The following is a 21844-nucleotide window of genomic DNA, read 5'->3' as shown; positions in this document are numbered from 1 at the left end:
AAGTGTAAATGTCATAGTTTTTAACATTAGCGTGCAGTAAAGACAATACCAACATGGTGGTCCAGGAAAGGTGTGCATCATGATTCGTATTTGCGATCTGTACAATGTAAAACAACAATTACATTTTCTTTTTTCGTGTGACGATTCCAATGATTATTCTGGTCCCTGTCCCCACAGAGCCAGTTGAGTATGACGAATATACGTTCACTATGCATGCACACCAGGCCAGAATCTGTTCTCCACGGTGCCTCCCGTAGGTGGGGTAGATGTACTTTATTAGCGATGCTTACGTTTGTTTGGAACTTTGTACTTTGCATGCATTCCCATATGAATTGGGCAATAAGGGCCTGCCAGTTAGTGTTCGATAGAATTACGGCATCATTTCCTTTCCAACATGGTGCCTTTGGTGTGCCTTTCTCCTGCACGATTCTAACATTCTAACAATATGGCAGTCGCTGGTCTCTTTAAACAAGCACCGCCTGACTGCCAGACTTCAACATTTGGATTCAGGCATGTGACAGTAGAGTTGGTGCTGAGGAGGCTTTCCCTCCTCGCTCCACGGTGGGATTTGGGCCACGTGTAATATTTTCAGACAATATTTTCCATAAGTATCTGGAAGCAATAGCATTTAGAATACCTGTTGTCTAACATAAGATGATAGTATGGTAATAAGGTTTCATGTTAAATTGTCCACAGTTTTCATAAACTTACTTCTCCACCAGATGGCTAAGACACATTCAATAGTGGCAGCATGATCTTGGACACCAGTTCTGTTAATCTGAGCAATTTACACGAAATATCTCGGTTTATTTTAGAGCATAATATCACAGGATAACGTGAATTACCCCGCTCCTCCTCTTTGTCCTGTATACCAATGATCACTAACGGATCGGGCGGAACTAACAGCCCGGTTCAATCTTGATTCAAGAACATCGAGGTACGTTCACGAGTGGCTTTCGCTCATGTGTGGGGTTTGGTTTTGGCATTGGCCTCATGCATGGGCACACAACAACACAGAAGGAGTCTCTATTCACTGATAGTTGCAAAGAGATCGAACGAGACACAGCAGACACACTGGATGCTTAGTATGGGCACCTGCATGGCTGAGAATGTCTTAATGGCAAACATTCATGGGGCGCGTGGGTTTGGCTATAAGCATCGGAATTATTACAGTGATAGTTCTTGTGCACATTTCAGTTTTAAGGTAATTCTTCAGCACAATTTCTGTGCATTTCATGGCTGACATTCGTGCATATCTTTAGCACAGTTTTTCCTCTGCGCACAATGGACTGTGGTTTCTTGCATTTATTAGATATAATTTGTGGTAGATATTAATTTATGTGTCTTGTCTATAGAATGTATTGGTCATCTCTTTAGCTTTGGGCCTGATGAGGTTTTAAATATTCCGAAGGCCGAAACGGGTCAACCATTTCCCTTCTTGGAGAAGCAAATCCATATATGGAAATTAAGAATGAACCATTCTTTGATAGGGAATTGCATTAGAAGAAATAAAGAACATATTGTGTATCCACAGTTGTTGTTTGGTTAGATCTCAGACCTTTATAAAAGGACACATAGCACCACCAATGTATTAGTTGATTCTTGTTTGAAAGATGTGGTCGGGAGTGGCCAAGATTGACCTGTAATTTGTTTTTGTTGAATAAGAATGTATAGTTGCAATGTTGATAAATGTTTATTGTAAAAACACAAAGGAAAATAAAGTAGTGCCGACAATTTGGTTTGAAAATATATGGTTTTACTCATTGTTTCAATTGATGTCGCCATAAGTAATTAAGCTTACACCTCAAACATATTTGTTTTGTTTGGGATAATTAGTGTTATTAAGAAGGTTCTCTTGTGTTCATTTGTTCTTTTGTGGATAGTGTTGAGCAACCCTCTATTCTTAATAAGGCAAACTTACAGCACATTTCACCCATCCCTTGTGCTCCCTTCATCACCAGAAGTATGGCTTGGCAGTGGGTGGTGCTGGCAGTGGATCGTGATGGCACCAATCTAAAGAAACATTTTGGTCACCAGGACGTTTTTATGGATTGAGCACTGGGTGGGAGTGGAGGTGCTGCACACATTGCCATACAGTCAATTGGCAGCTGTTTTAGAATTGTACAAGGTGGTCTAGTTAATTTTGAAATGGAGTTTCGCATGAAACATCAAACTTATACACTTCACATAATTGGGTTAGTATGCTTTTTTACTGGAATCATATACAAAACAGCTATAGATAATTTATTTGTTTTATCTTTGTAACATAAAATTGGCAGCTGCCCCAGTAGATATAATAGGTTCTAGGCATGAACTTATGCAGCACTGAAGACCGCATTAAAATGTAAAAAAATATGTCTCACAGTCTCTTGAAGTACCATTTCCATCCATTTTAGGTAGAAACAATTTTTGGTGAAATATGCAAATTATGTGGTAAACTCAGTAAATTCATAACTATGTGGTAAACTCTGCAGGCTCAGAATTACATACATTTGCTGAACTCACCATTTCCCATTGTTTTATTTAGAATGTATTTGTGACAGGTGAACAAAATTATTTCCCATTGTTTTATTAAGAATTTATTTGCGACAGGAGAACAAACATTTGCATTATGTTCATTGTTGGCAGCACTTTGACGAGAATAGCTTTTCCAACCAAAATTACTCCAAGAAACGGGATACAAAAAAATGCATAATGTGTAAAACGGTCATATATTGCCATCTTGAGGCTTGGGTGACATTTACAAACCACTTGGCCTTTGGCCTCGCGGTCTATGATGTCTTCAGACATCCCTCGTTGGTAAGGTTTTTTTTAAAAAATATTTTTTTTATTTGATTTTGACAATGAAATAACATATAGAACATAATAGGAGTACTTGACATGATTAGTTGTAGAGCAATTTCAGTCGGCCAGTGTCCATAATACATATCCACTACAGGGCTATACATTGAGGGACATGAGAGATCCAATTGTACATAGATCATGACATCAAACGCACACATTTCCTGTACAACGCCAAATGGGTCATAAGTTACCTCATTTTGGGTTCTTCCCTCCACCTCCCGGATAATAAACTCTAATTCTCTGCTTCCCCCTCCAACTCTAAGCCATAATATTTCATACATGGTGTCCATGCTTTCTTAAATTTCCGCGGGCAGCCCCAAGCTTTGTACGTCACCTGTTCTGCAACCATGTATAGGTCCAAACATGCCCTCCATTCCTTTAGTGTGGGCGTTTGTTGCACACCCCAATACTTCGCTATGTCACGCTTGGTCACTACCAGTCCCAGGTTAGCCAGAAGTAATTTTCGGCGTGGGATATCTACCTCTGTGGAAATACCCAAAAGAAGGAACCTCGGCTCCATTTCTATCTGGACCTCAAGTATACTATTAAGTTCATTCACAATCTTCCCCCCGTATTTCTGGATTTCCCTACACTCCCATATGGTATGTATGAAAGTCCCATCTATCCCATGACATCTAAGGCAATTCGGACTATCCGCTTTCCCCATTTTGTGAAGTCGGGCTCTGTCAAAATATGTTTTATGTAAAATTTTATATTGAATGAGGCATAATCGAAGCATGATTGCCATCTCCCGAGGGTGCATGAGAGCGGCCTCCCAATCTATGTCTTCCAATGTTCCGGTAGTCTCCTCCCACTTGGTTCGAAGTGGACCAAGCTTATCTGGCATATTATTGAGTAGGGTTTTATATGTATAGGAAACAGCTTTAGCCGGGATCTCCTCTTGTAATAGGCGACCCTCCAGTGGGGCAGATTATTATTATTATTTATTATTATATAACATTTGATTAAGCACACGGCTACCCCCAACGGGGGTGTCCCGGCGCTGCGGACAACAGCGGAGAGGAGCAGAAAGGCTAGCAGCTAGCAAATAGCCAGGTCTTCAGGTTCCGTCTAAAAAGGGATTCGGAGTCAATCATACGGATGTGGAGAGGGAGGGCATTCCAAAGCCTTGCCGTGATTACTGCAAAGGCTCTTCCACCTCTCCTTGCTCTATGGTATCTGGGGGGAAGCAGTAGTCGAAGGTGATTAGATCTGAGCGTCCGGAAGGAGTGAACTTGCTTCAGCCTGTGTCTAAGATATCCTGCCCCCTACCATTCAAGGCCCTGAAGGTAAAGACCAGGGCCTTAAAATGAATCCGAGAAGAGATCAGGAGCCAGTGAAGTTTAAGATGAGGAGAGATTGAATGGCAGTAAGGGATATTACAGATCAACCTGGCCACTGCGTTTTGAACCAATTGAAGTCGGTGGAGGAGATAAATTGGTGTCCCCACATAGAGGCTATTACAATAGTCCAGGTGGGATGTAATGAGAGCATGTACGATAGTTTTCAAGGAATCCCGCGGTAGATAAGGGGACATCTTTTTTATCATGCGTAGTTTGCCAAAGCAGGCTGAGGTGACTTTAAGGATTTGGGTCTTACCAGATAGCTCATTATCCAATTGGAAGCCCAGATTGCAGGCCGTCTTGACCGGGGAAAGGGGAGGGTTTAGTTCCGAAGGCCACCATAGAGATGGGGGAAGAGGAGATTTTTGGTTAAAGAAAAGCACCTCGGTTTTGTCCGTATTAAGCTTCAGAGTATTGGAGGTCATCCAGGATACAATGTTAGAGAGGCAGGTTTTGAAATTGGAGAGTCTTTTGTCAGAGTGGTCTCTGAAGGAAAAGATAAGCTGAGTATCATCCGCATAGGAGACCACTCTGACTCCAGAGGTCTCTACCACGTTTGCCAAAGGGGAGACATAGACGTTAAAAAAAAAAAAAGAAGAGGGCTAAGCGCCGACCCCTGAGGGACTCCGCAGCTGAGGGTTTTTTTGTCTTTCGACATGAAGGGGTTGCACCATACCTGTTGGGTTCTGTTAGATAGAAAGGATTTGATCCAAGCTAATGGTGTATCACGAATCCCCACATCATAGAGTCTGTCTAGCAGTATGGCGTGTGAGACAGTGTCGAAAGCCGCGGACAGGTCGAGGAGTACCAACATGGCCACCTCACCTCTGTCCACGCTTTCCCTAATGGTTTCCGAGACCTCTAGTAATGCAGTCTCCGTACTGTAGCTGGATCTGAAACCAGATTGAGAGTCGTGAAGTAGATTTTGGGCTTCCAGGTAGGCAGTAAGCTGTTCCTGCACTACTTTTTCTAATATTTTGGCTGGTTTGGGAAGAAGTGATATCGGACGATAGTTAGAATAGATTAATGGATCAGCTTCCGCTTTTTTTAAAATAGGAATTAACATGGCCTGTTTCCAGGAAATAGGAAATATGCCTGTGGCGAGAGAAGAATTCCAGATGGAGATGAGCGGGTGCACAATAACCGGGGCAAGGAAGTAAACACCTGAGCTGGAACTGGGTCGACAGGAGAACCTGATTTACACTGCTGAATTTTTAATAAAGCAGTGTCAACTGTAATTGCTTTGAAGGCATGAAACAGTGTATCTCTAGAAAGGATGGGATCCTGATGCAGAGTATCCACTCCCGTTCTCTCCGAGGGATTGAAAGCGGAGAAAATATCGATTATTTTAGTATGAAAGAAGTTGGAAAGGCCATCACAAAGCTCTTGACTGGATTTAGTGGGACAAGTAAGGGCAGTAGGATTAGTAAAGTTTCTCACCATTTGATAAAGTGTTTTGGTAGAATTTTTTGCCGTGGAAATTTTAATGGAGAAGTATTCTTTCATAGTAACCTTTTTAAGTATGTGGAATTTTTTCACTGCAGCTCTATAGATGGTTTTAGCCGAGGGGTCGTATGTTAGTCTCCATCGACGTTCAAGCTTTTTACATTTGCTTTTTTCTTCTCGCAGCTTAGGAGAGAACCAGGGGGCCGAGGGAGTCAACCGCGTCGAGGAGTAAGGTAGGAGGGGGGCGAGGGTGTCCACAGCTGAAGAGAGGTAACTATTGAATTTTCCACAATTGAGTTAGGGTCAGCCGATGAGTTTGTTCAGATTATTCAATATGGGCTTGATTTAATCACAGGTGACTTTATACAATTTTCTCCCCAACCCCTCTTTACGGCTGTCATTAGACAGCTGGGGGCTGAAGTTAAAATGAAATGGTATAAGAAAATGGTCAGACCAAAGCAAGGGTTGCGGCTCTAGGGTGGTGAGGGTCGATAAGTTAGTAAATATAAGGTCAAGGGTGTGCCCCGCCTTATGCGTAGGACCATGGATTCATTGGTCTAGGTTTAGACCTTCGAGAGTTTCAAGTAAAGATCTTGCTTTCGGGCATGAACTTTCATCTACATGGAGATTGAAATCACCTAGAATGATGAAATGGGGGTGTTTTAGTGATAAGTCGGCTAAGGTCACTAGTAGCTCCGAGAGATGCGAACAAAGTGTGCCAGGAGGATTATAAATCGAGACTCCCGCCAGAATCAAGTGAGAAGCATCAGATATGCTAAAATACATGGCTTCAATGGGGCCTGAGTTCGTTAATTTTCTTGATGTGATGTTCCATTCTTTTCGCAGAATTATGGCAATCCCCCTCCCCCCTTTAGTGCCTGGCCGGCTGATCCCTGCAAGGTAGTATTCCCCAGGAATAGCTATTGCAATATCCGGTTTAGAAGTGTCTTTAAGCCAAGTTTCGGTTAGAAACATCAGGTCCCATGCGTGAGACGTGAGAGATAGCCAGATATCATTGGCATGTTTTGGGAAGGACCGGCAGTTTAGTAGACAAGCGTTTATTTGTCTGGGTGGCATCCGATAGGGATTCAGAGAGCTACGATCTTGCAAGTTGTTAGGCACATAGGCGAGTGAGCAAGAGCAGTAGTTACATAAGAAACGCCTGGTTAATAGTTGCACAGGGTTGAATTTATTTCCATTGCAGGGCAGGGGTCTCAGTGATAACAGTTGTGACCTTGACAGGCATAGCCGCCTGAATGGGGGGCCACTGACAGAATTTCCCGCGCTGGTCGCGGTACAGGCGCAGACGGGCGCAGACGGACGCAGATGGGCTTGCCTTAGGCGCGTCCGCTGCGCGTCCGGAAGTGCATCTTTTTAAGTGGCTGACGCGCTGACCCCTGGCTCCACCCTCCCAGCGTCGTGATTGGCCGCCCTACAATGTATACAAACGAGGCAATGTTAAAAAGTTAAAAATACTTTAAAACACTTTTTAAGCAGCAAGAGCTAACAGCGGCACACCTGTAGCTGCTAGCGCGTCTAAGATTCACCGCGCGTGTCCACAGCGAACAGAAGGCAGCCTTCCCTTAAGTGGCTGGCGCGCTGACCCCTGGCTCCACCCTCCCAGCGTCGTGATTAGCCGCCCTACCCTCCACAACAATCGGGCAAGCCCGTGGTGGACCGGGGTAGGAGCGGAGTTACAGCAGAGCAACAGAGGTAAAATTACAATGTATACAGAGGGTGAGGCATACTCTGGTATTGCCTCCCCCTCTAACCCCTCCGCCATCCATGCATGTTTAAAACGAAGATATGCATAAATTTGTGTAGCATGGAGTGGATATCTGTCTTTGAGTGTCTCAAACGGGGCCAACACCCCCCTTTCTAGAAGGTCCCCTATCTTGGAAATGCCAATTAGGTCCCATTTTTTAAAACCTCTAAGCTTCCCTATTTCGGACAGTCTATTCCCTTCCCATAGCGGGGTCTCCCTGGTGCATTTCTTGTCCCATTGCATTTGCCTCTCCGCGTGTTTCCAAGCCTCCAGTGTCATCCGGGTTGCCTGAAGTAGTTGGCTACTGCCCTTGCCACCATATATATATAGTGAAGATCTGTACGATTTCTGAATTGTGATCGTTCCAGCCTATATGTCGAATGGTCTCCTTGTATATGGATCCACTCGTTAACAATAAGGTGGGATGCCCTGTAATATGCCCTGATGACAATCATCTGGGGGTTCCCCGGCCTTGTGTACCACCACTACTTTCTAAGATCAGCAGGAAGCAACCCTTCCTCTTTAGACTCCTTGAACATCTTAAGTAGGTGCGGCACCAAAAGAGAGGAATGCTTTTTAAAGAATTCTCCTGGAAGGCCGTTGGGACCCGGGGCTTTCCCCAGTTTCAACTGGTTCATAGCTTCTACCACCTCCTCCAAAGTGATTTCTAAATCTAGAGCCTCTTTTTCCTCCAAGGAGAGACAAGGAAGTTCAATGTTTGAGATACTTGCATAATTGTGCATCGCACACCTGTGTTCGGGATGCATAAAGTGTGGCATAGAATCGGGCAAAGGCCCCAGCTATATCTTGTGGCGTAGTGTAGGATTGGTCTGCCTCCCTAATAGAGGTAACCCACCTAGATTCTTGTTCATTTCTTCCCAACCATGCCAGTACTTTACCCGTTCTATTCCTCGTTTCATATAGTCGATGCTGTGTTGTAAGCTGGTGCGTACGCACTTCTCTAGTGGCCAACGCCTGATACTCCCGCTTAGTGATGCCGATCTGGCGGAGGATGTGCGAGTCTAATGTAGGGGCCCCATTGCTCTCGAGTTCAAGTAGTTTATGTTCTAAAGTCAGGAGTATTTGAGTTTCCCGTCTCTTCCGATGTACAATGATATTTTGTGCTCCATCTCGTAACACTGCTTTAAAAGATTCCCCAGAGTGTGATGGTCGGTTGAACCGAGCCAACATTCTCCCGAAAGTAAAGTTCCATTTCTACTCTGATTTCTTTGGCCACTTGTGGATGTTTCAGGGCCCATGCATTCAGCTTCCAGGAGGCCCTGTGCCTGCCCCTTTGTGTCCCCACCTTCATATAGAGCGGTGAGTGATCAGATATCCCTCTAGCCAAGTATTCCACTTCTTCTACATTGTAAAGTTCTCCAGCTGGGGCAAATAAATAGTCCAACCGGGAGAACACCCGATGGGCTCCAGAGAAGTATGAATATGCACGTCTGAACGGGTGGCGACTTCTCCATAGGTCAGTTAGCCCTAGGGTCAGCTGAAATCTTGCGAGTGCAGTGGCCTCGCCAGTCCCAGTCTGGGCCAGTGATTGGTCCAGGGAGAGATCGCTTATGTCATTGAAATTACCCCCAATGATATGCGTGGCGGGGCCTGTCTGTAAAAGGATTACAGTTACCTTATCTAGTGTGCGTTGCTGGAGACGTGGGGGAGCATATACGCTAACCAATACCCATGCAGTATGGTTCCAGACACCCTGAACTGCCACATAGATACCATCTGGGTCTTCCCATTTTCGTACAACCCTGAAGGGAGGTGACTTTCGTGCTAGGATCGAGACTCCTCTCGAACTTCGAGAGAAGCCCACATGTGCCAGAGTAATGTATGGCCCCCTGTTTAAGAATGAACAGTGCGGACTCATAAGATGTGTTTCTTGTAACAGTACAAAGTTTGGCTTGAGCCTTTTAAGGTAATCGAGACTAACCCCCATTTAATCTTATTCCCTAACCCATTGACGTTCCACGTCAAGACTGTTTATTCTTCTCCGACCATAGTATTAGCAAATGTAGTGCGTGCAATCCCCACCGCCTTCCCCATGGAGTGTACCTATTGTAATACTCTTGATCTAATTGTACCTACATGGGGTGCGCATTGTCCAGCATTTAAGTTTCTTCCTGCAATGCATACCTTGAACATTACCCACAACTCATCATTTTTATTCCTGTCAGTACTCAAATCATAACACCAAAACAACTTAACCCACACCCTCTCCAGTAACCAATACTCAAAAACAGATTGCAGCAGTCACTGTATCCCCCTCTCCACACTCTGCAGGCCCCCCACCATCCCCAACTTCGTCAACATGACAATACTGGTGTAGGAAACCACTCAGAGGTCTATGCCCCACCCTCTTCCCCTTAATCACACAATTAGAACCATAATCTAAAAATAACAACCCACTGTATACTTCCCTTTGGTATAGCTAGCCCTCAAAACGTGCGCCAACTCTCAGGAGTCTTACAGTGTCTTTATGTAGGGCGCCCAGCCCCGAGTCATCCTTCCTCCTCACCACTTCGACAAAGTTGTTGCTTTTGTAAGTCAGTCTCCACAAGGCTCAGTCCCGAGGCTTCCATCCGTTGTATGCTTTCCAACAGAGGGTGATCAGCGTTAGTTTCCTCCACATCTTGTTTCTCTGATTGGTCCGAATCCATGTTATCGTTTGATCTACGAGAAGTGTGTGATTAACAGTCTAGCTCCGTGTCTTCGTCGAGTGTCTGACGTATTCAGCCTTCGGTCTCTCACCCTTAGGGCTCTTGCAGGCGTGGCATCACTGGCCGTTCGCCGCTTCAGCACTCTTCGTCGCCTTCGTCCTTTGGATATTTTCCAGCCGGAGTTCGGCGCCGTGTTGACTGGGTTTGCCAACATGAGTTGAGACCCGGGCCTCAGCAGAGGCCGCTCCTCTAACCATGTCCAGGCCTCTTCCGGTGTTTGGAAAAAGTGAGCTTTAGCTTGATAGATGACTTTACGTTTTGCCGGGAACAGTAGCATGTATTGTAGCCCAATCGCTCGTAACTTCACTTTTACCGGATCAAAGGTGCGCCTCAGTTTCTGGATATCCCGTGATTAGTCAGGGAACACCATCACACGGATATTTTGGAATTTGATCTCTCAATTCTTTCTGAGGACCCCAAGTATGGTGTCCCCATCTTGAAAATTTAAGAATCGGGCAATCAAACGTCTTGGCGGGGCACCCAGCTGCGATCGGATCCCCGGCATCCTGTGAGCTCTCTCTATGAAATGAAATGAAATGAAAAAGGAATTTGCTAAAGCGCACTGCTGCCAAGCGGCTTCCTGGCGCTGACACCTCGTCCAGACTCACAAGAGCAGTCCCAGAGAGCTAGTTAGGGAAAGCTTGGGAAAACAGAAAAGTTTAAGGGCCTTACGAAAGTGGGTGTAAATAGGAATAGAACGAAGGAAAAGAGGAAGACTGTTCCAAAACCGGGGGGCCAGGACTGAGAAACGAGTGCCACCAATGCGGGATTTACGGAATCGAGGGACATGGAGAAGAGAAAGTGAGGAGGAGCGGAGAGTGCGACTAGGAACGTGGGGAGCAATGAGAGAGTTGATGAAATAGGGAGCGGAACGGGCATGAGCCTGAAAAGCAAAACAAGCAAGTTTGAAATAGGATCTGAAATGCACGGGGAGCCAGTGGAGGCATTTAAGAGCAGGCGGAACAGGAAGGAGAACTGCGTTTCCGGCAGTTTCTTTAAGAAATGTCAACAAAAAACGTCCTGGATCTGAGTGTTCCACATTTTCCGGAAATCCTATGAAGCGGAGGTTATTCCTGCGGGACCTGTTTTCGGCATCACCAACTCTCCAGGCGACCTTCTTTATTGTCGTCATGAGCCCCTTAACTTCTTTAGATGTAGTCCTTGAGGTGTCTTCCAACTCCGATACCCTTTGTTCCACCTCAGTAACTCTCTGATACCTTTCGCAAATCCTGGCGTAGAAAGGAGACCTCGGTTCGCACCTCCGCAATTTTCCCTTCCAGGCTTTCACGGGAAGCATGGATAGCCTGTGTCTTGCCTAGGAACAGTGTCTCCCATTTAGAGGACTTAGGCTCCTTATCTTTGGCCATACTGACTGTGTCCTGTACCAATCGTTGCCCAGAAAGTACGTCAGTATAAACAGTTACTAATCGTGGTGTCGTGACCTCGCTCTCGGTGTCTTTCTCGCTAGGTAGGTATTGGAGCCTCCGGAACACTGGCCGTGGAACCAGGAGAAATTTCACAGTGCTTTATCCTGAGCCCAGCAGGGCAGCCGCCCGGGAATCAATCCGCCTATCACCTTTCCAATGGAGTTCCCTGTATGTTTAAATTAAACTATATTCTGGGGGAGTCCAGTATATTCCAGCTCAGATAGTGTCACTCGAGGTACAAGTTGCAGGCTCCCTCAGGAAGGTGTCTGGGCCGCCCCTCTCTTTCTTGTACTGGTAGGAGCAAGCAACATCTCCTCCGTTCCCCAGTAACGACTATGACCCCTCAGAAGTCCCGCTTACTTCTGGTCTCGGCTTGGTGGGCTCCCTCGGAGGTACAAGACTGCCACCACAAGGACAATCGCACAGCCACAGGTCACCACGGGGAGCGCTCCGCAGCCCATGACAACCAGCTCTCCTATCGCCCAGGCGGGGGTGTAACACCAGTTTGCAGAGATACCGCCGATATAGGTTACTGCGCTGCCTGTAATAATCTAGACAGCACGTCTTCGCCGGTGCCCTTACCGGGTCTGCGACACGCCCCTCGGCTCCTGGTGGTCGCGGTGGCCGATTGGAAGCACTATACATGCCGCTGGACCACGAGGCGGCTACAGCCTTTTGCGCACTCTCCGCAGGACATCACCGCCGCCTCCATTAGTTCCCGTCGTCGTCCCCTCCTGAGTCAATCTCTGTGCTCACCAACAGTAACTATTGCCCAACCGGGCGGCTCCGGGCAAAAAGTAATGGTGCGTGATATGGCCACAAATCACAGTCCTATGCCACGGTCATCCTAAGCGGGAACCTCAGGAGCCCAGCGGCCACCTCAGGGTCTCTTGCCTCGGGTCAGTCACCTACGTTGCACTGCACTAGTAATATATCTGCATTATTACTAGTGCAGGGGAAATGAAAAGGAGCAGTCACTTGCCTCACTCAATACAGTGATCAGCGGGCATCCCAGCCGCTTCAGCCGAGCCCCGACCGCACTCCCCCCACCGGCTCCGGCAACGCAGGAATCGGCGGTCTCCTCCCCTTTTTTATCGTGCTTACAATCTCCCACACCGCCTGGGATCTCAGTCTGCAGCCGCTCCGGTCACCAGGAGGAGGTGTGGGGGGGAGGCTCCGAACACCTCGCGGTGCCCCACTGCCTTGTCACTGTCCGCCGATCTCGATTGCTTCCTCAGACGAGTTCAGGGCTCTAACTCACTGCCTTCCTCTGTCCGTCTGGGCCGCCATCTTAAAAGCCTCATGCCGAAAGGGACCCGGATACTGTGGAAAGACTGCTGCGAATCTTTTCACGATCCCGCCACTCTGTTGTCTAGCCTTTCAGCCTGGGATATCCCTTCAAATGTGTGAGGAGGAGCAGGATTAAGTACAGGATATCAGTCAGGGCCGGTGGAGCTCGCGAGCAACGCAGCTACCCGGCCATGATGTTGACCAAGCCCTCCCGTAAAAGCTCTTGTTGGTAAGATTAGACATTATTACAGAGTTACCTGTATTGTATCCCCCCTCTTGCTCTCTAAATATAAAAGTCCCTTTACCCCATTGTGAGAGGCAAAAAGACAAACCTAAACCTTAAACAAGCGACAGCGCAATCATGGTGCTGTCGATGTAAAATACCTACACACCAAAATAATCTGCATTCAATCTTCTGGCTAGCTAGGTATGAGGAACAGAGCCTAAGGCCTATGGTAAAATATAAGTAGAGTATTAATGTTGACAAGGATTGATGAAGGCCAAGATATTAAGCATTTTAAACCACATTCTGAACTCAAACTTTAAAAAAATATATTTTATTACATCAACTAAGGAAGGAGCGAGTGGTCTAGTGATTAAGTTGTCAATCTGGTGACATTGGTTTGAATCCAGCATGGCAGTTAACTAAAAAAATGATGTCGTTCTGTGCAAAACCTTTAATCTCACTGTGTCTAAAATGTAAATGTGTAAAATACTAGTGTGAATGTGTGAAAAGTAGCTTTAAACCTCCGCTTGAAGTATACAGTCTTCCATTGTCTTACATTGCCTCCTATAATGTGCAACGCTCTGTTGCTTCCCACCTAGGTCTGTGCTATACAAGCACCAATACATGCATGTTTTTACACTATGACCAGCAATCCCACTTGTTATGCTCTGTGGATAGCCTTACCTTTTGAGCCCCTGGTGAACCCCCTCATTTTGTGATAGCCACGTAGAACGCTTCCACGATTTTCTTAATCACAGTACGTGCATCGCACTGTTAATGGGTTTCATACAAATCTACTTCTCAACATCTGTGGCAGCACTTTTTTATACTATTTGGGCGATCCCCAACACCCATCTTCTTGAACCTGCAAGCATTTGTTTATTTTGCACCTTGTGCCGCTTTTAGTAAGAAGACACCTTTCCAGTAAGCCTTCAGTGCTTTCTATTCTGCATGTCAGACATGCACATCAGGCACAGAGCCTGCTTGGTACCAACAACCTTGCAGACAACTGATGCTCGCAAGTCTGAGGTCGGGCATTGGCAAAGAGAACAGATCTGGCTTTAATTTGCTAAAGTATGAATATGCAGGAAAGTACAAAGGCTGTTTGTGTGTGTTAGAACAATAAAGTCAGACTTATTGGCTTTGCCAATGTGTGGTCTAATGCTGCTTTACTCATGTCTCGACTCTGCCAGCTTTAAGTACTAGTTGCCCCTGAAGTTCGGGTTTATTTGCGCCCTGTAACTGAGACGAACTACTTTAGGTTACTTGACAGAGTGGACAGAAAGGAAGGACAAAGTACTGCAACCAGTGTCTGAATATCATACCTAGAAGAAAACATTGTATTGCAATTGCATTTATATAGCTCTTCCTACTCCCGACGAGGCGCCAAAGCGCTTTTTCGGCGAGTAGCACGCTACTCCGGAACCCATAAAGGATTAGTGTTGAATTAGTATAGTGAAGTATGAAAGTAATTTAAGTGGTAGTCAATTATTTGGATTCAGAAGAATAGCGGAAGGATAGGAGAGTTGAAGACATAAATGCATACCAACATGAATCAATGGGATATGTTGATATTTCCTCACCATGTAGTTCAAGGACTCTGGCACAGAGTGATTCCGGGAGTACACCAAGTTCACCTTTGACCCTTGAACAGCTAGCGGGCTTTTGCTGGCGATCTCGGAAGCCACCTCGAAAGCACCTTCCAGCATTGCTTCTTTATTCTCAAACACACGACTACAAAGGATGGATAAAGGAGAGAAGGGTGAGGATTAAAGACCTGGAGGGGTAATCATGGGAACCAAGAAAGGTGAGGATTGGAGTTGTGAGTGGAAAGTGGAGCATGGGAAAGACAGGCATGGAGGGAAGAAGTGCAGCAGGAAGGCGGGGTGTGTAAGAGATATAAACATTGGGAAAGAAAGAGCAGGTTGGGTGGATGAAATTCAGAAATTCAGAGTTGAAGAACTGAGTTAAGAAGGCAGGACAAAGACAAGTGGGGAGTGCTCAAGGAAATTAGAGAACAAGAATGAGAGAGATCGAGAAGGAATGTGGTGACCAGTAGCACAACACTAGTAGGAGGAATTGAAGGTGTAGAGCCAGAAAAGGAAACGTGCAGGAAACAAAAGACATTGAGTTATGATGGAAAAAGCAGGGGAAGGCAGATGGGACTGGAAAGTGACATATTACTTAACCTTGAGGAAGCTTGCGCACGCTTTTTACACTGTGCGTTTGCTTTTACCACGGGATTCACAAGGAAAACATTAATAGAATATGTCTTAAACAAAGTAATTCTAATACATGTGCTAACCCTACGTTTCCAGGAACATCCTCACAAAAATGCAGCCCGCTATCCAATAGGGAATTTACCTTTAATTTTAATTGCCGCTCACTTCCCAAACATAAGGCTGACATCTTTGATCTTCTTACTAATGAGCAATCCAATGCCAACTTTCTTACTGAAACCTGGCTAAATAATAGTTCAGGCTCTGATGTAGCCATAGACTTGCCTACTAACTAAGCCATTGCTAGGAAAGGCAGGATAGCTAAGATAGGGGGGAGGCATTGCAGTAATCTATCATGAGTCTCTTCACTGTAAACTTGATGACTTTCCCGCTATGGGCTGCAAAGCCTCCTTATTTAAACTTACTCTGACCCCTCCCCCCCCCAGTTCACTTTTTCAGGCACAAAAACAGGACAGAAGGCAGTAAGGAATAATCAAAAGCCGCACAAACCTAGCTATACACAATTTACAGACACACTTTTATAGTTTAAGTCAAAGTTGCCCACTTTCCTGGTCCACTGCCAACAGACCACACAACTATAATACACTTAAAAAAGCGCAGAGAGGCAACATGAACATTTCAAAATGCATAAATGCACAATAAGCGAATCAATCCGGATGATGTTAAATATGATCCTTAAATGGACTCTTGGACCACATATGGCTTAAGATGATGGAATAGTGCAGCCAACGTGTTTCACCCTGAATAGGGATTCCTCAGGGCTGCAAGCATAATATGGGCACAATCAAATATTCTGTTAATAAAATACGATTACATCGTGTACATCAGCAAAATAGATTACTCTTAAAAAATGTATGCGTTTAACATTGCTGCCAATCTAGGCAATGTGGTCATCATATTAATATTTACACCAGTGGTTCATTAATATAGCATTAGGTACGGTGAAATACTCCTACCTAAATGCCATACTCTCATTTGTCTATAAGTAACAAGACCCAAAAAAGAGCCTAAAAAAAGAAAAGAAATAGGAAGTTTGTAAACACCCAGTGAGGTCTTGAAAAGATTCAAGGGAAAAGCCCGACAACAAAGCCAGCATTAAACCAATGACCTAACAGAACTACTACTTAAAATTCCAAAATTGTCACACACAAATTAAGTGTTGATATCAATAAAAACGAAAAACAACATGTGCACATACAGTGCCAGCCAATTAAGACCAATAACCACAGCTAGACTCAGTCCTCACCAGTAGTCGAAATACTCCAATCTAACAATGGTCACGAATGTACCCGGATCATTATATCGTACACTATTTTAACAAGAAAAAAAACACAGGATATTAGCGATATGGCCTTATTCTATACAATGACATCACAAACACTTCTTAGTCTTGAGGAAGCACAATTCATCGTTACCTTCAAATTAGTGCGATATCGTTCCACAACTGAAATTAATCACATGGAAAACCTTTTGTTTGTCTCCCACTTTCCTTAAAAGTCAGAAATTACTGCATTAGAATACATGCAGTTACCACCGTTGCGGACAAGAGCAACGAAAAACAAATTAAATATACATTAAAACAACACCAGCTATCTTTACCTCAAAGCACGACGTGGTTAGTCTCCATTATGCGTAGTCAAATCCAAGTTCTGATTTCTTGTGCTCACTATGATAGGTGACGCACTTATGGCTGTGAAAGAATATTCATAATTATCCCATCTCGCCGTCAGTATTTGCATTTATAAAGGTTATCAAATACTGATCTTATGCTTTTAATTCAACTTTATTGAAACCGTTTATACCGCTGAGCCCACATCTTCACATTTCCATTATTTCAATACATGTCGACAACTTGAGACAACCATTGTGTCTTCAATAATATTGCCAGTTGCTTGTTCAGTTAACTAACTTAGTATTTTGCCAACGACCCCCCCGTTATATGTGGTATCCGTACGCAACCTCACTCTTCACATTTCCATTTTCTCGATGCATGTCGACAACTTATTGAGACAAGCCATTGTGCCTTCAATAATCTACCCACTTGTTTGTGCAGTTAACTAACATTGTATTTTACCAATGTCCCCCCGTAATATGTGGCATCCCCACATAGCGTCACTCGTTATACCTCCCCTCACAGTCTCAGAATTAAATAAGAGTGTATGGTTGCGGGCTTTGTACTGTAGTTACGCAAGCACCAAAAAGATAACTGGTGATATGATAAGATAAAATAAAGTCAGACTGCCTCAACTACAGCGATCTCAATGGCCTTGCCAGAGTTCGATTTACGGCGTCAATTAATCGTCATACGCAAACACAATACTTGCTCCCACTGTCAGTAACATTGCTTATTTTAAGGCATACACTTACTTAATCCGAAGTCGTTACTCCATTCAAAATCACTGTACGGCGCGGTGTCTTCCGACCCGCAGTCAGGCTCACAAACGGAAAAGAGTCACTTATCACATGACTCGTTTTAAACCAAATCAGTGGACTTTTTCCACCCTACGTGTTCGGATCACGTGAAGGACCCGGAAGGGATGTCTACATCGCAAACTTTATTGTTCACAGTCATAGACAATTGGCAACTCGTACATCGTATATCTTTAATGTAATTGTACATAAAAAACAGCGCGAATCAAAGTCTACTGGCACATTAAATATATATATCCATATGAAAATAATAATTATTACAACATCCATCACTAAAAACCATGTAATAGGTTATTCTTTCTGTAAAACCACAATTACTATCAATGTTGATATTAATACCGTACCGTACCTTCCACTTATCTTTGCTGTAACCATACATTTATAATTGCAATCGGAACATCCCCAACACAAGGGGCATTCATATACCTCTATTGCACAGCAGATTTCCTACTGTCAAGTTATTTTCACATGTGATATCCAATCACAAGCACCTACAGGTATTCTTATTCATAGCCAGTGACTCCATGAATATCCACAAAATAACAATGTGTCCTTCAACCCGCCGTCAGACTTAAAACCATTATTACCAGCAACATATACCCAAATATTTCATAACAATCTTGATCATAAATACAGGGTTTTTTTAGTTATGGACTCATTAATCACCAACTTATTTTCTTGGCCATATCACTCTATAAAAAACTATCTTATTTAGAATTGACAGATAGTAAAGGAAACAGAAGTTAGAACCACCCTTAGTGAGAACAGATACAAGTGTTAAAGAAATCCAATTGTTACTCTAACATCGAACACTTCATTTATACGATTTACAAATCAGAGGACTCGAATCGGGATTACCCTTCTTGGCATACAAAATAAAACTTAATACTGGTACAAATATACCCATATTCATCGCACCACCGCATTTGGTGTACGAATTTACCACATGAAGTGAGGTCCTGACTCACTGATAGGTCACACAATGAAACATGTAGGTGTCTAAAACCCAAGTAAATGTACAATATGGTAAAAAAAAATGTACAATATGGTAGAGAAAAGGAGAAAAAGAGGGAAATACCTCCTGACTTATATTGCACATCATGAATAGAACATACATATTTAAGAATGTTTGTTTAGTTTATCCAGCAGAAGAACAGATTTTCTTCAAACTCAGAATAAGGGTCAGTAAAGCATACCTAAGTATGCAATTACTATACACAAATTACAGTTTTCCATGGAATTCAGTAATACACATACAGCATTCTTAAACATAACAGTACAAAGAGCCCATCACAACAAATAATTTCATTCTCCGAGTTTAGCCCAGATGTCACTGCCCTCAGCTTACATATCCAAAGCGCCTCCAACTGTCTTAGACGTAACTCCGTTTCCACCCTTTCTATCAGGGGGGACATAGTCCATTGCATGGAACTTAAAATTAGCTTTTGGGATGACAGAATCACAGATGTGAGTCCCAAGGGCATTAGTACCATCATTTCTAGAGCAGGCTCTCCGATGTTCCTGGATACGCACACGTAATTGTCTCACTGTACTACCAACATATATTTTGGAACAATTGCAAACAATTACATAAATCACATATGTGGATTGGCAGTTCAAAAATGGTTTTACCTCATATGTATATCCACTATTGTATGTGAAGCAGAAGGTCCTATTCATGCCCATATGACACACATTACAATTTCCACAGATATAAAAACCCTTTGGACGTCTGAGCCACGTAGCAACAGCACTGGGTCTAATAGCCATGTAGCTTGGACATAGTGCCTCTCTCAAAGTGCCAGATCATTTATAGGTGATGGAAGGTTTATCACACAACAAGGAACCTACACCAGGAGCTCCCTTAAGAATTTTCCAATGCCTATGTAGTATCTTGAACAGATCTTGGTTCAACTGTGAATACGTGGTAATGAACGCCAGACGCTCTTTATTGGGAATCATCTTCTTAGCTTTTGCTTTCAGTGTGTCCGTTCTCTTGACATATCTAACCCATCTCAATGCTTAAGTTCTTGATCCCTATAACCCCTATTTTTAAGGCGTTGTAGGGTTCCCTGTGCTTGCTTTTCAAAATGTGTGTCATCACTACAATTTCGACGGACCCGGATCAATTCTCTAAACGGAATAGCACGTTTGGTACTGGCTGAATGGGCACTATCAAAATGCAATGTGCTGTTCACAGCAGTTTCTTTTCTTTGCATAGTGGTTTGTAATTAACCATGTTCTGCATACAGTTCCAAGTCTAAGAATTGGATTTTGGTCTTTGATCTATTTAGGGTAAAGCGTACATTAAATGGATTTTGATTCAGATATTCAAAATATTGTAACAGGTTTAATTTCGGAGCCTGTCCGGATCATAAAAACATCATCTATGTAACGCCCACAAAATAGGACATCCTCTGTCCATGTTCCTGCACGATGGGAACAAACAGTTTTTCTCAAACCATCCCATGAATAAATTCGCATAGGATGGCGCAAATATTGATCCCATCGCTGTACCCTGCTGTTGATGGTACCAATCTTGATTGAACAAAAAAAAGTAGTTACTGAAAATTAGATCAATCATTTGTAAGATCATGCCATTGTGTTCCAATAGACCCACCCTTATAGTGGAAAGGAAGTGATCCATTGCCATCCGGCCGAACTCATTCTTGATGCATGTATAGAGGGACTCCACATCCATGGTCACCAACCACATTGTGTCGTCCCACTGTACATAATCTATTTTATTCAGAATATCCTTTGAATATAGGACGGAAGGTTGGCTACCAAAGGTTTAAGAAATGAATCCACAAACTCAGACAGATGTTCAGTCAAGGAGCCGTTCCTAGATATTATTGGGCGTCCTGGGGGAACTTCTCCTTTTTGTGTACCTTCGGTAGCAGATACAAACAGGCAGACCTAGGATGTACGATCTTAAGGTATTGATTTGATTGACTTTTTCAGGCATATTGGTTTATCACCCCCTGGCCCTGTCGGCCCATGGTTGAGTCGTTTCCTAATCTGGTCACCCCTTACCTACTCAATGCCGCTAATTTCACCATTTTGGGTGACCTTAATCTGCATCTTGATGACCTGACTTGTGTAAAAAGTGCTGTATTTCTCGATGATTTTGACAGCAATGAATATTCAGCTATGTAACTTGGGTGCTACTCATGTGGCAGGTCACTTACTGGATCCTGTCCTCTCCAATTTATCCAATATCTATTGCCCTCCCATTATGCTGGTCAGACCACTTTGCGGTTAGTTTTAGTTTTAAAATTGCTTCCAATCTACCAGTAGCAGCCCTAGGAACTAAATAGAAATTTACAAATTGGGGGAAACTTGACATCAGAGTTTTCAATAAGCTCCTCCACAATAGTGCTCCTGTTATTAAATTAAAATCTACCGCTGACCGAGGGACCATTCAAAACTGGATTCTGAAATCCATGGATGCCTGCCTCCCTCTTTCTAATAAGAGGGTGAATAACCATCGACCCCCTGCCCCTTGGTTTACCAAGAGTCTAAAAAGAGAAAAAACACAAACGTAAAGTGTTGGAGAGTCAGTGGAGGAAAAATTATGTGTCTGACACCAAACATGCCTATAAAAAAAAAGCTATAAGGGACTACCAATCTCTCTGTAAAACAGCACAAGCTGAATATGTTTCCTCTACTATCTCAAATGCTCAGAACTGCTCTAGGACCTTGTTTAAGGTGGTCAAAGAGCTATCTGGGTCAGATTGTCAGACCACCCCTTTAATCCTCAATTGAGTGTAATGTGAGGATCTTGCCAACTTATTTTTAAGTAAAGTTGAAAAAATGTATACTGCACTGAATGTGGATAAGCTGGCTAATATCATACATCAGGATAATATCCTCCCCCATGCAGCTAATAACACTGGACCTGTGAAATATAAATCTTATAATACACTCGAAACTTGGTCTCCTTTGGATATTGACTCTTAAGCCACTTTTGGGTAGCTTAAAATCTGGCTCACCTTGTGACCTACTTCCTATTCCGGTGCTAAAGCAGCTTGAGCTGCCTTCACTGAGGTTAATAATGTAACTCCTTAATGCCTCCCTTCAGGAAGCAACAGTCCCGTCCGA

The 21844-nt window shown here is 43.8% G+C and overlaps 1 protein-coding gene across 1 annotated transcript in view; it reads right to left on the bottom strand.

Moving 5' to 3' along the window:
* The window catches only part of LOC146797821 (delta(3,5)-Delta(2,4)-dienoyl-CoA isomerase, mitochondrial-like), a 197026-nt gene that overhangs the window by 6421 nt on the left and 168761 nt on the right, over nt 1-21844 (bottom strand). The window contains exon 9 of the mRNA XM_085625006.1: nt 14654-14804. Within this exon, the coding sequence (XP_085481132.1) occupies nt 14654-14804 (151 nt within the window). The remainder of the gene's footprint in view (nt 1-14653; nt 14805-21844) is intronic.

Source organism: Triturus cristatus, chromosome 9 (genome assembly GCF_964204655.1).
Source record: "Triturus cristatus chromosome 9, aTriCri1.1, whole genome shotgun sequence".
In the NCBI taxonomy this organism is placed as follows: Eukaryota; Metazoa; Chordata; class Amphibia; order Caudata; family Salamandridae; genus Triturus; species Triturus cristatus.
The sequence above is the reverse complement of the archived record's forward strand: the minus strand, read 5'-3'. Positions and strand labels throughout refer to the sequence as shown.